Below are 18541 nucleotides of genomic sequence, written 5' to 3'. Positions count from 1 at the left end.
TAAAATGTTACCGCAAATTATCAATGTTCTGACAGCTCATTTTACATCTCTCTCATTTTATTTCAGCATGTAATATTGATATGAGTCTAAGGAACAATATTATACAGTAGGTATGAATATTGTTTGTTGTCTACCACTACTCCGTTAAATTGTTACAACATGCCAACCTCACGCAGGATTACAACGGTTTCAAAGACCAGTGGTTCAATTGAACCCTTTGAATAGAACAACAAACTCATTTCTCCTTTATTCGCGATTTCTTAGATCAAACATGTTTCATGTCTGTCATGATGTTTTCCCATGACCTGTATTCCATACACCTTCCAAGCAAATTACGCTTTTATATTTATTTAGGGCCTACGACAACCACGTGATGTCGGATCAGCTTAGGGATGATCATAAGAACAAACATCAAGGGAGATTAATTAAAGGAAGCATGTTGTTTATATCCAATTCTGATTTTAAGCAAATTCAACTCAGTGATTTTATCGTTCCCGACGGATATAATACCCCCTCCCCATGTACATGCAACAGGCGGACGTCGAACATTGCAATTAACGCATATCATTTTATGTTTTACGCGCAGCTCTTTTTCAAAACGCACGCATTTTGAGAAAGCCTTGAAGTATGCACTATCATGAATTAAAGTGTTTGGAATGGCTGATAGCAATTTATTGCAGCCCTGTTATTTAAATCTGGCAAAATGGCGCATTATCAGACATTACAAGGGTCTACTGTGTGTACTGAATCTATAACACGACATCTTCCAAGCTACATACAATCGGCCTATATGTTTATATGTTTCTCTCACCTCCCTGGTTTCTCCAACGAGTGCTGTAGCGAAGTATGAACATATAGCCCACATCAAACGCGAAAAGAGGGAGGGGAGTCTTTCATAATTTACATCATATTATAGATTCTTTAGATATCTTGTACTTTGTTTCATTCTTAACACACATTTTTTTACGGGAAATTACCTACACCTGGGCCCCTACACTGGTATGGCATCGGAACTCCAACATCGCTTCCAGAGCGCCAGCTTTCGCTGTTGCCATGACAACCACTCCAAGCTTTCCTCGATCCTATGCGGACTAGCGGACTTGCTCGATAAGATAGATTTTGCCGAGCTGCAAAAATATTCTTAGCAGCGGAATTTAGTAGCAAATACGGCATTGCAAATACATTAATTAAATCACCGACAGTCAATATTGGTAGTGGATAAGGTAACGATTCTGCCACCATTAGACTACTATTTTAATTGATTTTGAAGACAGGTGCGCGACACCGTGCGAGCACATCATACAGCCCAACTCTATGATACAGCCACTGCCAATTGTGTAGGCCGCGCGAAAGCGAACTTCACTTTGTACACAACACAGGCCCACAAATGCATGACGAAGTTTGACAACATGGCATGATAAATCGTACGGCTGATCGCATTAGCAGATCAAAGTGAGTGCAGTGGAGACTCAAGCGTTGCCGCTAACCACAATCACATAGTGACGATAGTAGTTGTACACACTGAAGGGATAAATCATGGACTTAGTGGAGAAGTCCACTATTTATTGTTCACGTAGTCTAGCGAATGCCTAATCGGATACTCAGCAGATCCATATTTATTTCTAGTCCCGCTTATTGCTGCGGTGTGGGCTGCGTGATGATCACACACAATGTCATTGTTGGATGAGTAGTCACTACCACCGTTGAGAAATGGTTTCTAACCAGGTTCATATCGAGGATAAAGCTCGGTCGTTATTTAAGTTGGTAAGTTTAATAGTTACCATGAATGATGTCGAGTGTCAACATCGCAAGGCACTTAGTCCCATGTGTGTACCGACCATGACTAGATTCTATGTTGTGGAGATCGAGAAAGTGTGCAACGAACGTCGCGTTGCCCACCCAGAAATACTGATACGTCGTCATACAAATACGTAGTTGTGAGTTTCCCACCTCCCTGGTTAAAGTGTCCATGTATCCTTCGACCTCAACTTTGAATATTACTAATATTTAATTATCCAGAGCGCCTGACACATAAGAAATCAAACAGGTGTTGGCAGTTCGTAACTGACTGCTGAGATAACACCAGTCACCAGTACAGTAGCAATGAACACCACGGCCGCGGCAGCGCTTTTCAGCGATAGTGGTGGTGCTGACATTCATTCTATGCCAATTATTCATAAATTAAATGCAGGATATGCTATCAAGATCCAGGGGAAAAATAAATTGCCAGAAACAAAACAAAAATGGATCACACCTGTAAGGTACTGGTACTAACTCGACTGTGTTAAACTATGGTCCTGGACATATTAATTAGGTGCTGCAACTCTTGTTGAAGGTGAATATTCCTTGAGATGAATTCTCAAATTATAAGTCAAAAGAATGATACCTATGGATAACTATGGTGGATGATTCTGAAAGCAGGCTTAAAACTCTATGATATTTAGATCCAGATTTGGTCATCTTGAAGTAAGCTGGGTCATAGACAGTGCTACAGCCAGGTGGGGTGGCATCAAACTTGAACTTGATGGGTTCATATAATCATTACAAATAAACCAATTTCAGAGCTGTATAAAAAACAATGGTCATACATGTTAGACAGACATTTATAAAGTATGGTGCATCTATCAAGTTTTTTTTGCTAAACTATTCGAGGGTTTGCTAATGCGCATGTAGAGCAATTTGTGTGTGTGTGTGTGTGTAGACTCCTGGTGTATGCGATCTAAAAATATGCAACTTTTTACCCTGTCCTCTTGTGCTTTGGATTTGTGTACTCTTGAATTTATGAAAGAAGTTGTCTGATTGTGTTTCACTCACATCTTAAAGGTTTTTCAGTGTGTAGATTTTCTGTTAGGTTAGAGCTGTGACCCAATAGGGTTAATGCGATTTAGTATCCAAGCAGATATGTAAGGTTCCACTGCACCAACTGCCTCAAACATGTCTCATGTAATAACCATTCTATCATATAGTTGTACATATATTTCTAATAAACATTGAATTACTTGCATGAATTTGTAGGAGATTAGTTGAGGGACAGAGGCAATATTGTCTTCAAGGTTCAACTTTGTTAGAATCTGAATAGTTATGCATAGTTGATATGCTGTGGCATTATGAAATAAGTATTCTGTCATATTGAAGAAATCAAACTTAATTGCTCTCTTAAACTGAATAGAGTAATTAAAATGTAGGTAAACAGTCACATGGCATCTGGTTTGATATAATATGTTTTGAAATAAATTTTTAGGAGTGTATCCTCATTGATACCAAGCAGCATTTTGTTCTGGTAGAGTCAAGTGAGATTGTATCTGTGCAACTGATTGACAAATTGCTTTACATTGACGTAAAAAAACGTGGAGATGGGCAATTTGTCAATCAGTTGCAATGAAAACATCTTGATGGAAGAATTTCAAGAGGATATCTACCAAAAAAAAGATAAAAAATAGAGAGACTTTTTGTTAAAAAAACCCCGTAATGATGAATGTGCTACTTAATTGAATGCCCTACCAGATATTTGACCTCTACAGTGATGAATTGTCTGTCAACAATTTATTCATTTTAATTTTCCTTTAATTAATATTTAAATGATTATAATAATGTAAACTACATCTCTGAAGTGTTATCATTTTTTTTTTAATCTGCAGATTGCTGCTTTTGATGAAAATGAGAAGAACAGATGGTAATGTCATGACTGTGGATCCAAATAAGCAAGCCTTCCCTCTGATCAGTGCTACATCAGCTAATCCACCCCTCCCGGACAACAACCCAGCTTCCCCCACCAAGGAGGTGGAATCTCTGGCATCTAGCAGCAAGGCATCAATAGAACTGCCTAGACTTATCAATTCGCGGGAGGAGGTTGTACCAGTTCGTGGGAGGGACCAGGATCATGCTCTCAAACCCAGTCTTCCAGCGGTACAATCAAGTTTTCTTAAAATCATTGATAAGTACTTTAATGGAAATGAATCTTGGGCCTTCAAGGTACTTATTGTGGTACTGTAAAAGTGGATATTTTTGCGTGACTAATTTTTCGCGCTTGGCCGGGTCGGAAGAATTTCGCGTGTTTTTAATTCCGCGGAATCAAGACATCACGCACAGGCACATATGGCAAGCAAAAATATTAGCGTGCTTTTATTTTCGCGCTAGTTTCTGGTTGCGCGAAATGCGCGAAAATTTGAACACCGCGAAAATTTCCACTTTTACAGTATTTGTTTATGAGTGATACAGTGTATACAGCAGTCACAATCTGGCAAATACTTAGCAAAATCAAAATTGAAAATTCCCAAGTGAAAAAAGATTGAATGAGGATATTGTGAGATGTCAAAATATGTCTCCTTATAAAGAGAATGCTATATAAAAACTATACAATAAAGCAATACTTTGAAGCAATTCTTTTGCAATATTCTTAACTTGAAACCGTGTTCATATTCTTTGCTACCCATGCCATTACATATGCAGAAGGCTGCTAGTGTATTGTACACTGTCATACTGCATTACGTAAGACTGCACCTCATGGTGTTTCACAAATTTTGTTTTATGTCCAAATCTTGTACTTTCCTCTTGTTCATCATGGTGCTAGGTGAGGAAATCTAGGTATGCCAGAAATGGCCCTAGACCAGACCCAGATCGAGATGAGGTGGCAGAGAGGTTCCAAATCAAAACTCCACTCCCCTATCAGACATCAAACTTCAGGTAATCCATTTCTCTTTCCTACACATACTTCAAATGTCGTGTTCAGTGTAAGTCATGTCTATCTATACTGTCTATTACAGTTGTATATGATGTGCAACTGGTGTATTTTTGGTTGCATACTATTGTATGGAAAGAACGCATGCAATCTGCTTGTTTCAGTTGTATTTGAGTTTACATGTAAACTAGGTAGCTTTTCAATATGTTTCATAAATTTAGGGATAAGGATAAAGTATATTAATAAGAAAAATGTACTCCAAATTAATTATGATACTCAGAAAACTATTGTTATGAATACTGATAATAGTCATATAAGGTGTAAGAATAGTGATGATTATGGAAGCACTGATATTGATGACATTTGTGACAGGAGATGCCAACAACAATATCACTGCTGCTTGTACTCCAGTAGAAATATAATGATAGTGATTATGAATGTGGCACTACAACCTAAACAATGGAACAAGATGATGAAGAACACTTAGACAGTGGAAAAGTATCCAGCCCTGACAGCACAGAAATATTTAGCATGAAGCGTTCAATATTCTCTGTTGACAAAGATGGGTGAGAATTCTTTGATTACGAATCTGTCTTGAGTACTGTAAACATTGATATTTTTTGCACTGAGCTGCTCAAAAAGATATTCGCGGGTTCTTGAATTCGCACTGCATGATCGATGCACACGATTCAACAAGTTTAAAATTTGCAAAGACAATCGCAAAGATATTTTAGCAGGCTTTAGAATTTGTGCTGGCCAAAATTATTGTGAAATATGCGCTCGCCAAAATTATTGCAAAATATGTGAAAATTAACATACTGCAAATATTTCAACATTTACAGTATTGTTGCACTATACACTGTAATTGGTATGAATACCTCAAAGTTATGAGATTGGACTGAATGCAACATCCATTCCAAGTCTCCCTCTCCCTCTCTCTCTCTTTCTTTCTGATACTTTAAGAGATCCTTGTTAGTTCTCAGGAAATATCACAAGTAGTTAAACACATTAGTGAATACCTTTAGCGTAAAAGCAAACATTTGTTTTTAGCGAGATGTGCCATGGAATCTACATTAGCAGTCAATCCGAATGACTGTACCATCTTACAGGGGGCAGGTTTCTGTATCAAATCGCCATTCATTAGCCATCCGCAGTATTGACAGACTCTCCACGCTTCATTCACTGAAGAGGAGGCAGGACAATAGACTCCAAACAGAGGATATTGTCACCACTCCAGGCATTATATAACACCCCCTCTCATTAAACATAGCAGTGACTCCTGCCCTTTATCTGCCAGACTGTAACCTACTTGCATGGTGTAGATAAAAAAGGGATGTATCGGGGCATGTCTGAAACCCTTCATTTCTTTCTTCTTCTTTTATTGAAGATTTGTATTGCATTGAGGGAACAAAAACCATGTTGTTACAATTTGTTACGAGTTTATTGACACCAGTGTGTTACTTTTTTCCCATGACGAACAGTGGTATTTCATCATGATAAAGGTGATCATTAAAGTAGAGCATGTGTGAGTAATGATAAAAATTATTATATGAGTTGAAGTAGCAGGGTATCATCACAATTGCAAAATAACATTTTTACCTTTTTCTTTTTTTTTGGGGGGGGGGGGGCAATTGGGCATTAATGTCTTAGATTGTAGATAAGTTATGTTGATCACAATGAAATTTTTCTGAAATACATCACCATAATGCTTGGCACATCAAACAGTCTGCTTTTGATAATAAAGTGTGTATGTATGTACATTATGAAGACAAATTTTAGAGAGTACACATGTAATCTTTACTGTAAATTGAATAGAGATGATCAAATGTTCTTTATTGAACACATACTTCCTCTGTAACAGGCTGGATATCAGTGAACCCAAATCACTTCACCTACACAGTGTACCATTTGTACTTCGTTTTGGCACTTTCATGTACAAAGAGTGTAGACCTTAGCACTTTCATGTAGACTGCTGATATTTGTATAAATGGCTATCATAATTAGTCAACTGATTGACAATCAAATTTTATTAATATGATTTTGCTTAGGGTTTCTGCCAGCATGATGTCTCTTAGTCTTTCACTACAGAATGAAAATGTAGTATGTTGCTTTCCTGCAGCTGCTTCAACCATTAACCCGTTGATGACTAGTCCCAAGAATACTTGGGCAGGTGTCTATGGGAAATGTATGTTATAGCAAAATCAGTCCGTCCTCAACAGGTTAAAGTTTAAGAGTGTGTGTTTGTAATAATTCCTTTCTTTGAAAATCTGGTGTCTAGTAATTATATGGCTCATTTTTACCTGCAAATCCATTGCAAAATCAAACTTTGGAAAATTAAGATACTTGTATAGTAGGCATTTAATAAAAGTTAATAGTATATTACTCTGTTATCTAAGAAGTGTTGTTTCATCAGGTTTTAGTTATCTGATCACTCTTGGTTTTTACCAGTGAATACTCATAATACTTCAGCAAATTCTTTGTTGGGACTTGGAGCTTTAGACTAGTCCTGCATAACACAGGAGAAAAAAATCAATACTTTCTCAGAGTTGACTACAATTGACAGGATACGCCTTCTGTGAGTTTGCGTGAATAATGCAACGTTCGTGCAAGGGCTAGTAAACAATATATCTGTTGTGTCAGGAACATTTTCCTATCATTTGTTATCATTTGTACATCAAGATTACCAGATCCTATGTCAAGCATTTCTGAGCTTGCACTGTTGAAAGTTTACAACAAGTCAAACATACAGTGCACAAGATAATCAATATCACAAGGTCTTTCAGTATCTACAGTAACAACCGCAGACCTTCGTTTGTATGTGGGAGAACCAACATTTGCAAAACATTTTGTCTTGTTGGAGACAGATTGTGTATACAGATATAGTAGTTTACATTTGCATGTACATTGTTAAAGTTTGTGTAAGGCAGGATATATTAAAAGCTATAGGCTGTAACTACAATGTTCTTTTTCAGTTACAGAATCTACAGATCTTCATGTTTGCGTCATGTAAAACATCAGACATTTGTGAAAAAATTCTTGTAGATGGATGTAGACATGAAACTCTAGGTGCTTTTACGAAGTGTTGCATGTAAGCAGGGAGCAGAATGGGATTGACTCCGGATGGAGGGCAATCAATATTGCAAGGTTGTCAGTGTTTATGGCAGCAACCACAGACGCTCAGATTGGTGCATGATGGCTGACTTTTACATTAGTATTATCTGATGTACATATCAATTGATGTGCACTATCAGAGTCAAAGTTGATAGTCTTATATATTAACTTTTAGGAATATATCGATGGATTTCAGTCAAAGGAATACACAGAGCGATTAAATACATAATTGTTTCAGACAGAAAATGGGAAAACACCCTCAAACTGTACATTGTGTTAACATGGTTGCCATGATAGATATTTTCTCAAGTATGCAGAGGAATAAATTGTATGAAATTAATTTCATGATTGTACTCCCTCCCCCTTCCCATGCTTATCTACATGTACACACCATGGGGGAACATTTCTAGATACCACTAATGATATTCACATTATACAACAATGAATTATTACAGTGTATTAGCAAAATACTTCTATGCAAATGCAAGATCATTTTTCCCCGCTCTCACAAACATGCACTCATACTTTGTAACAAATCTTGTTTGGTAGTGTTATATTTATAACACCCCAAGATACATTGTAAATCTACACAGCTGCTCTCAGATGTGTTCTCATAAGGATACAAGTGAATGGGAGCTGTAGGATGCGACTAGAATGTTATTCAAATGCTTGTTTTTATCATGCAATGCAACCAAGAGCTATTTAAACCAATTTTGCTATGGACAGTGTTTTGTCAGATGAGACTTTGCATTTTGACTTGATATTTTTTTTTATACTTATGCACCGTGAAACATAATGATTGGTTGATTATCGGTCTCCATTTACCAGTTTGGAGGAACATCTAACAGCGATATCATCAGAAGAATTTGGCAGTTGACTATTTAGTCTACATTGTACATATTATATGCTCTTGTATGAAATATGAAATCCTAGTATTGAACTTTGCTGATATCTAATGTCCTCGCCTACACAGATCCTCAGTGATCATGAGAGCAGTCCCAATCCAGAAGAAGAAAGATTCCTCCCGTCAATCCAAATCCTTCTCCAGTCCCTTGAACAAAAAGAGGGTTGTTGCAGTCCACACCGAGCCATTCCTCTGGGCCAACGCACAGGAGGGAGATGGACCTATGCCAGAGTAAGTCTACACCAATAGCCTCGGAGAGAAGGGACCTGTTTCATTTCAATGATGTTACAATCATCATATACTGAAGATTGCATCACAGAGAGGCCCTGTCAGCAGAGGTTAAAGCAAAAATTGCTTGCAGCCTGAAATTGTCTTGATCAAAAGAAATCCAATGATTCCATGATTACACTTTGCACAAACTATTCCACGTAAACACATGTGTACTCATTTTCGTGTCAGCTAAGGTTAGATTGCATGGTTATTAGGTCAGTGTTGTAGTTTGTGTATGTTACGGTGGTCTGCCAAATGCAGCTTTTGATTGGCATTTTCATTCCTAATATCTGTTATCCAGTATTCAGAATGAATGGTTCACAGGTTCTCTCAACCAAGCCATCAAACACGGCATGGAGTTCCTAAACCATCTGCCACTCTAAAACAGTGTGGAATTACAAAGTCCATATGTATTTTACCTCTTTCATTGTGTTGCTGACAATGCTTCCTTCCAGAAGCCAGACACTGCCAGAGAAGTTTCTTGCGGAGAAGGAGCGTCTAACCAACATACGGGGCCAGAAACGTCGCATGATGCAGCCTGTACATAGACAGCTCTATAGCGACCTACATGTTGGTGGCAGGACCCCTGAAATGTCCAGCAAGTAAGTATGGGTGTGTGTGGGGGGGGGGGGGGGGGGGGGGGGGGCAGGAGACGGACTGAATATCTATAGGTCGGCTCATATAGGAGATACCAAATGTATTATCCAAGTGAGGGACCTACTTCACAATTTGGAGACTTATATTCCGCTTTCTAGGAAATCTTGGGGGAATGAGCTTTCACTCATGCTGGACTAACACTGTGGAATTCACTTCCACTTGAGCTGAAAGACTCAAGCTCCATAACATCTTTTAGGAGAAATCTAAAATTCTATTTTTTTTTACAATGCATTTTGAAGACAGACTTTCATATCTTCTTTTTCATCTTCTTATTTTATGGTGTATGTATTTTCAGTCTTTTTGCTTTGGTGTAAAGCGCCGTGAGCATTTAATCAGAGTGGAAAATGGCGCTATAGAAATTGTATGTATTATTATTATTAAGACTTGTTCAATGCCAGTATGTTTTTGATATGGGTGAAGCATTTCTAAAATTATGTAGTTTTTGATGTATCTGCTGAGCTATCCCTCTGAATGACATCCAATTATGGGAACTAATTAGTTAGTAATACACACCTTGGACTCTGTTCACAAAGTACAGTAACCCAGGTGTGTGTGCTGCTTGACATGCACAGTAGCAGTTCTTGCTATTCAAACAGGGAGCCTGCACATTTTACACATAATTATGCAGTTTTGAAGAGTATGTGTGGAGGTATATCTGGTAGAGCAAAGGGTGTATTTTATTTATTTTTCTTGTTGTTGCTGTTGTTGGCTGCTTTTTGTCTGCAGGTTGTCTCAGAGACCTGTCGTCTTCTCTCAGAAGTATGCCTCTATCAATGGAGCTACTGTAAAGCAAGATTTTTGCGCGGCGTGAAATTTTTGCAAATTGCCACTGGCATTCAATACATGTAGTGCAAACAAGAACTTTCGCGTGCATTTTAATTTTGCGAATCTTGGCTCTCGCGATATTAAAATGCACGCGAACATTTCTAGTTTTACAGCATCTGCTGTTGGTTTCCTTTTGTAGAGTGTACTGCCAGCTAGTCATGATGTATTCCATGTCCATCTTTACATTAGGTTAGACTACAAGGAGGAGACGGATAAAATCCGGCACGCTGTTCTCCCGACAGAAGCCCAAGAGATCTATCTTGGACGTGGGATCACACTACCTGAGTGAGTGGTCAGATTTACTAATTTAGTCTAGTCACCCCTGAAAGGGACAGTTTACCATTGGGAGCAGTAATTTATGAAATGTTTGCGTTATCACATTTGATGCATATGTGTAGGTCAGTTGTATCACAAAACATCCTACCATATTAACAAATTTGCAATCAAGTTTGAACTATAAAGAGATATCACCATTTTTCTCAATAAACCGTAACTGTAGACGGTTTAGTCTTGAAACATTTTTATTATAATGATTTTTCACATTTTGTATATACAACAATACTTAACATTGATTACATTTTGTATGTATAACAATACTTAACACTGATTATACTGATTCAAATTTTTCCATTGGTTGTAAGTGGGTACGGGTTGAACCTCATGCACATTGGAGAAAAGAATAATTTCACAAACCCAATTATGTATCCATACATTATCTTTATATTGTATTCCTCAAATAGTTTGGGGGCTTGAAGAGCATAAACACATACCTTGAGAACTTTTTATAAATGTTTCTTTCTGGCCTGTTGGATCTTTAATCCTGAACCAAGGTAGTTTGTCTTTTCATAAGGGATGTGATGCTTTTGATAATCCCATTCTTTTAACTTGCAATGAATTAGCACATAGAAATACCTCGATAGCATTTACTCAAGATGGTTGTACAAAAGTAGATCTACACTCTTTACACGCTCCACCTGGACAATCACACTTATTACCTGTACAGTGGGATAAACTTGACCAATGAATTTCCTCAAAGCTGCTGTAGATTCCTTCCCTAGCAAAATCTCTCATTAAAGTTTGTACTCTAGCTCCTATGAATGGAATGTTCTATGATATATCTGTTGGTAGTGTAAATTGTTTATTTTAAAATGTCTCCCCAAGATAATCACTCAAGAACTGGAAACCAACTGTTTTCAGAGAGATTGGATAAACTATTTAAGTGTCGATTTTAATGGTAATCAGTTTTGATTTCCTGCCATCAGTTCCCACAGTACTGTCATTCGTAAGCTCAAGTGGCAGGAGAGAATCAAGACAGAAGCCGCTCTTCCAAGTTCTGCGCCCACCATTCACAACATCACCGTGACGACGCACGAGTCAAAACCTTCCAAGAGAACCAGCGTAACAGCGCCACCGGGGGCCAAACACAGAGTAGAGCATCGGTCAGAAGATGATCCACACCATATACCCCCCATCGTGCATCGTTCACCGGTAAAACTCAGAGCCAGTAGAGCGCCAGCACAGCAATACGATTCGGGAGTCAGTACGTACGATGGGTCCATTGCCAGAGGTCCTAGAGCAGAGAGGCAGCCATCGGAGGACAAAGGTCACAGGACACAGACCAGGAAGACAAGTGGTGATAACAAAAAGACTGAAAAAGCCAAGAAATGTGGCAATGTGAAGCCTAAGTCTGGTAGTGACAAGGAAAGCTCTGTGGAGGAGGAAAGAACAAGGTATCCAAAGAATGTCTGACAAAGGATTTTGTCTTTACAAATCTTCATATGTCAGCAGTTACATGAAATCTATATCATTATTGAATTCATGACAGCAACAGATCAAAACAAAGCTACTGCCAAGAAAGTCTCAAGAAATATTCAGTGTTACTCTGTGAGGATTATGCTCACTTCTATCTTCCTGATAATAGCCATTTTGTGTTGAGTTGTTTTTCTTTCCACTCCATGTTATGTTGCTTCAGCAGAATATGAAATGATCCTGTTGTTTTTTTCTTTCAAAGCCGCTTTTGTTGATGCCTACCAAAAATCATAGTTCTTTGTTGTCAAGTCATAAGAAATAAAATATTTATAAAAAATCATGCAAATCCCTTTCATTTCTAGATGTATTACTTAAAACATCCTAAGTCCTGAAATATTCTTTTTGTAGATTCTTAATCTGCTTGGCAAAGAATTATGTATTGCCTCAATTCCAAATCCTTGGTAAAATACCATCAAGTCTTTTCCCCTTTTGATACAATTCTATTCATCTTCTTGGGTCACAAAGACTCGTTATGGTGGACTAAGGTTATGATTAATGAGTAGGACGAGAAAAAGGTGAAGGCGTATGTTGATTCGTGATTGAGTTGAGAGTTGGGGGAAAAATGAGTAGTAAACACCGAGTGGATAAGACTGAAAGTGATTAAACTAAATGGCAGTGAAGAGTTGATTGCATGCCTGTATCACTGTTCCTCCAGAATGACTGAGGGCAAGGAAGAAGGAGGAAAAGAAGGAGAAGGAGAAGAAAACAAGATGGAGGAAGAGGACAACAAAATGGAGCTGGAGATGGACGACCAAGCTGGCATGCAAGCATCAGATTGTCCTGAAGATACTGTGGGAGAAACAGAAATTGTAGAAAATCTGGGAGATCCTGATAATGATGTCAGGTACACTTGTGACAGTTTATTGCCAGTGACCCATCATGTTCCTATAACTCTATTCTTGTATCTTTAGTCTAAATAGTTTCTTACTCAAAGGATCCAAATGGGCATTGTGACCTAAGTCTAATGTTTAAGGGGCTTGTCTAAACTTAATAATATAACCACCACCACCACCACCAAAAAAAAACACCCCTTACTTGTGTGGTAAGTTTACTGTACCAAGTTGTACATGTCCCATGGCCATATAATGCCTATAATGCATATAATTTGGGAAATGCATCATTGTGCTTCACATGATCAAATGTAGTTTTTGTAATAGTAGTCATGGTAGCGTTGGCAGCATGTGACACACAAATGGAATGCATATGTCCTTGGGAAATAGAAAAGGAACATGAGTTTTATCTGTTGTGTTCCTTGTCATATTAGTGCAGAATACAAAAGTGTAAAACAATTGATGTTTACATGACAACAGTCTTATATTAACCGAAATGAACACATTCTATGTGTATGTCCAGTCTGCCCAGGCCGGACTCTGAGATGGACATTGATGAGCCCCTAGAGGATGGCAGCCTCCTGAGGCCAATCACCAGGCAGTCGGTCACTCCGAAGCCACCGTCCCCCAACCCTCTCATGTCGGCTGACCTCCACCTCAACATCACAGCTGAGAAGCGAGATGAGCTTGCCATCAGATTCACCAAGCTGGATGCAGATAAAGATGGGTCAGTGTCAGTGTTTCACTAACAGCCACCATACTTCTCTCAAAGTATATCTGAGCCCCATTGTGTATAAAAAAGAAAGAAAGAAAAGAACAACAATTACAGGTATGCAACTGTTTGACAAATTGCCCTTCATCGACGTAAATAAGCACTGAATTGATCAATTCAGTGCTTATTTACGTTGATGTGGGGCAATTTGTCAATCAGTTGCATGAAAAACATCTCGACGTCAGAATTTCATGAATTTGAATAATTACAGGTATACTTGACCATGATTGAGAAATCCAAGCCACATGTCTAATCCCGTTCTTCTGTTCAACTCTTGAGTATGTATCATTGTGATATGAGTATGTTGGTGTGCTAGTGGTTGGTGCCAATTGCACCTTGTTATGCAACAAGTGGTAGAATGACTAGAGGTAAGATTGTCCCAGACACTGACAGGAAAGGATTTCTCTTGTTTTATTCCATCATCCCACCATTCTACCTCTGCCAGGCAGTTAATAGTCTCTGTGCAAATGATATCAAATGTAGCATATCATCTTTTTTTCTGTGTAATGTATGTTTCCTTACCAAGAATGTATTGTTTGCTGCCATTAAAATGTGTTACCTCTCTTTTTTCATGAGTATAAATGTTTAGGAGGCTCATTACCAAAGTGCAAGATTTGCGCCTCTAATAACTGATAAAATTTTTACATATTTGAACTTCTATGAATGTGTCAGTTGGATCTAAAGAATTAGAAGAGGGAGGGGAAAGGGAACATTGACATCATGATTATTTGCATTGCAAATTGTTTGCAAGGCCTCTCAAAGACATCAAATATTTTTCTTACTTTTTTATAGCATTATAGTGCACTCCCATTATAATGAACATGGTTATAACAAAATTCCTGGGCCCTATTTCATAAAGCTGTTCGTAAAGTTACGAACAACTTACAAGCGACTGGTGATAAGTTCTGATGTGCTATACTTATCAGAATTTCCATAATTCGGCACAAGAACTGATCACCAGTCGCTCGTAAGTTGTTCGTAACTTTACGAACAGCTTTATGAAACAGGGTAAAAAAGTAAAACTTTGGGCCGAAACATTATCCGCTCTATGTTGTTGTTTTTTTATTGTGTATTTCTTTGGTTATAATAAAATTTTGATATAACAAAAGAAAACTGCCAGTCCCCAGGACTTTGTTGTAACAGAGGTCCACTGTATTATTTTCTATAGTGTTCTTTTACCATGCCGCCAAACTTTACCTGTAATGTACTTGGTATCCATTCTGTGCCTCTTTCATTCTATACCCATTTAGACACATCACTTTCAAGGAGCTGGAAACCACCTTCCCACAGAATTTATCAAGATCCCAACAGAGATACATCAAGGAGGTAAGGTGTTAAACACATTGCTCAAGCATTGCCATTATACTTTCATTTTCAGGTTAAATTTTCTCCAACTGAATAAAAGATATGTATATATATCTCTTTTTCACTAGTTTCTCCTTGACTTTTCTTTGAAGACAATTTCCGAGGGGCATGCATGTGAGTTTTCAGTGCCAGTATTTGTATTACACATGATATCCATGTGAATTTTCAGTCTGATGTAGATTCAAGTTTTCAAGAGAGATACCAACTGCCATTTGTGTGGCACTGTGAGGAGTCTCAGAACCGAAATTCTGAAGGTTACAGCTGGACATGAATAGTTCATCTGCTGAACATACAGCGAGACTTAATTCATCATCATAGAGAAGCTTTGAGGATCGAAGATAATACTTAAGTGACCAGAAGATGTAGGGAGTACAAGAAAGTCTAAAAGAAATCCAAAGGTTCTCATATCCCCCAAACTGCAATCATTCTGATCTTAGATTGGACACACATTATTATGAAACAATTCACCGTGCACAAATTGAATCATGTGAAACTCTAGAAAATTTGCAGACTTGAACTTCTAGATTTGATTGATACTTGCTCAGATTAATCCTTGTCATAACCAAAAAAATGTATTCTCACCGAGTTTTATATTCCTTTCAGGCCTATGATCTGGTTAGTGCAAGTACATTCTTTGGGCTGGAGGAGTTTGTGACCATTAGCTGTCTGTGTGAGAGACTAGCCAAGCTCACAGGACCTATGAGGGATGCCTTTGAAAAGCTCAATCTTTCCAAACTCCAACAGGAGATTACTCATTTTGTGGTGAGTATTTTGGCTTCTTTTTTTCCTTTCTTCGTGGTATTCATCTTTTTATTATCATGATATTTATTATTGTTATTGTTCTACTTTTTGTCATGATTAATTTTATTAGTGACATTATTATTATTATTATCATTATTATTATTGTTATTATTATTGTTATTATTATTATTATTATTATTATTATTATTATCATCATCATCATTATCATTATTATCACTATTATTATTCTTATTATTGTCGTAATCATATTCTCCTTTTCCTTCTACTTTTTAAAAAATTTTATATAGCTCCATAAATACTCGTTTATGCTATTTACATTAAAAGTTGGCTGTAAATTTTCTCAGATGGACCTCTATTGTCAGACTACTACTTTTGACCATTGATGCTGCAATCATTCTTTGATCTGTTCATTTTCTACCCCAGCAGAGAAGTCAAAATGCATATCAGTAGAAACAAAGTGTGTTTACATTGCTGGTCAGGTTGAATATCTGCTTTGTGCATGTAAGTTTGTACCTTATGGAAAGGTAAAGGGATAGTGAATCATTTGTGTGTTTACATCTCTTTATTTGGTTACCCATATTTGCTGAGGCTCACTGTGATCTGCTTTATTGTGATATTGTGCGTATTGTTTTCTTTTGCCCAGGTTCTCTTTTCAACATTAGATCGGCAACAGACTGGGTGCATAAGCCTAGACTCTTTCAGGGAGCTGCTGGCAACAGCACTGGAAAAGGACATAGCCTCCAGCAACAGTCTCTTTAACAGCGTCATTGATGGCATGGGCAAGGTAAGATGAGAAATAGAGTTTTTCCTGACATTGTAATGTGTTTGTGTGCATGAAATTGTGATGGAAAGACACACAAACCTTTTATATAAAAATGAACATGCGACAAATATGTTTCCCCTATTATGCATAATCATTGTATTGATGATAGTACCAAAAAAGCATGTTCTGCCTGCACACATTCATATTTCTTAAACATCATGGTTACCATTCATTTCTTGTTGATCTCATTGTCAAATACAATGCTGCAGAAAGGAGACAACAAATTGCATTTCCCTTATTTTCGGAAAGGATATACTGGCAGATGGGCATCTGGTGTGTCTGGTGTGATCAACTCATACGTGGCCCAAACATGTTTGTGTGAAATATGTTTGTATGTCCTTTTGCATGAAAGTATGGGAGACATTGCACATTCCCCCCCCCCCCCCCAAAAAAAAAAAAACCCAAACAAACAAACAAACAAACCAAAGAAACAAAAAAAAAACCCAACAACAACCTTTGATTTTGAGAACTTCAGTTTATGAAGCACAGAATGAAGAGATCATGAAAACTTTAACGGTATGGATGCAAACTAAGTGAAATACACTATCAACTGATAGGTTTGTTATACAACTGTGTTGGTATACTGAAACTTATTCTTCACTGAACTTTATCATCACTGAATTTTGGCTTGTTTTACAGCCCTGCACTCAGTTGTGATTCTCCCTTGTTTTGGCCTAGTGACTAAGGTTAAAGATATATAGGGGTATACACTGAAGGAATAAATGTGCAATTTGAATTTCTGAAGTTAGTGTGATATCAACTTAACATTTGGGGAAGAAACAAATTACATACATTTTTTTTTTCATTTGTCTTGCTGAAGCCTGGTATAGAGTACCCAAAATTGCAGTTATTCTAGATAAAAGAGTTCTGATGCAACTGCTTCCTTGTTGGTTTCAGAGTGGATCGTTATCAGTCGACAAAGTGGAGTACCTTGTTGGCATTCCATACTTCCTGACTTTCAAATGAGATTGATTCCAGTCTCTAAGAATCATCCAGCTTTGGGAGATGAGGGCACCCTCCATCTAGCAGGACTGCTCTCCTGGTTGAAGCATCTATCGGAGGAAGGAATGGAGAATAGATGAGCCTTGTGTAGGGCGCCCATGGAAACCTTGAGGAGCCAAATGAAATAATGTCTTAGAATGAGGACCTTTGTATATCCACAGTTGTGAGTGCAGGAAATGTTTACATGCGTGTTTTTATTTGTGTGCAATGCCAGGCAGAGTGTATAGCACCTTGTGAAGTGTATTTGACACTGGTGTGGTATACCAGTCAAGTGAGCTGTATTCCCTCAATGTTAGAAACGTAGAACTGAGCATAATTTGCTTATAAAGTGTGGTTCTACCATAAAGAGATTTTCACTCACTGATACTGTCAATATGGTCATGCCCTTCGTACCTTTCATAACTTATATCAATATGAAACACTAGTATCAATTTAGTTCGAAATAATGCTCAGCTAAGGGTCCCACATCCACGCAACACTCTCTTGCAGAACTGTTCACACTGCTTGTTTTGTCTTCACTATGGAAACATTCAATGAGCACCCTGGCCCTATAAATTTTTGTATAATATACACATGTTGTGATCAACTCGTGCTTTGCTGTCAATTGTGGTGCTGATTTGCGTTTGAGTATCCTGCATGACCACTGTACGATTAATTCACAGATACGTGATATCTGAATACACACAGATATTTGGATGCATTCCTGAAGCTGTTAGGTCAATTTAGAAATAAA

General features: G+C 37.8%; 1 protein-coding gene across 1 annotated transcript; it reads left to right on the top strand.

The window, feature by feature from the left end:
* The first annotated feature begins 1709 nt into the window (after positions 1 to 1709).
* Positions 1710 to 17772, top strand: LOC139736960 (uncharacterized). Its single transcript, XM_071647634.1, has 13 exons — positions 1710 to 1764; positions 3639 to 3906; positions 4571 to 4683; positions 8763 to 8924; positions 9422 to 9565; positions 10635 to 10730; positions 11708 to 12175; positions 12910 to 13098; positions 13608 to 13811; positions 15107 to 15182; positions 15825 to 15983; positions 16627 to 16767; positions 17704 to 17772. Exons 2-13 carry the CDS (start codon positions 3658 to 3660, stop codon positions 17770 to 17772), a joined length of 2070 nt encoding a protein of 689 aa, XP_071503735.1. The 5' UTR covers positions 1710 to 1764; positions 3639 to 3657.
* Positions 17773 to 18541: the final 769 nt, after the last annotated feature.

Source organism: Diadema antillarum, unplaced genomic scaffold (genome assembly GCF_040938485.1).
Source record: "Diadema antillarum isolate AM-2024a unplaced genomic scaffold, OU_Dant_1.0 seq00000674_RagTag, whole genome shotgun sequence".
Classification (NCBI taxonomy): domain Eukaryota; kingdom Metazoa; phylum Echinodermata; class Echinoidea; order Diadematoida; family Diadematidae; genus Diadema; species Diadema antillarum.
This window is presented reverse-complemented; position numbering and strand designations above follow the sequence as displayed.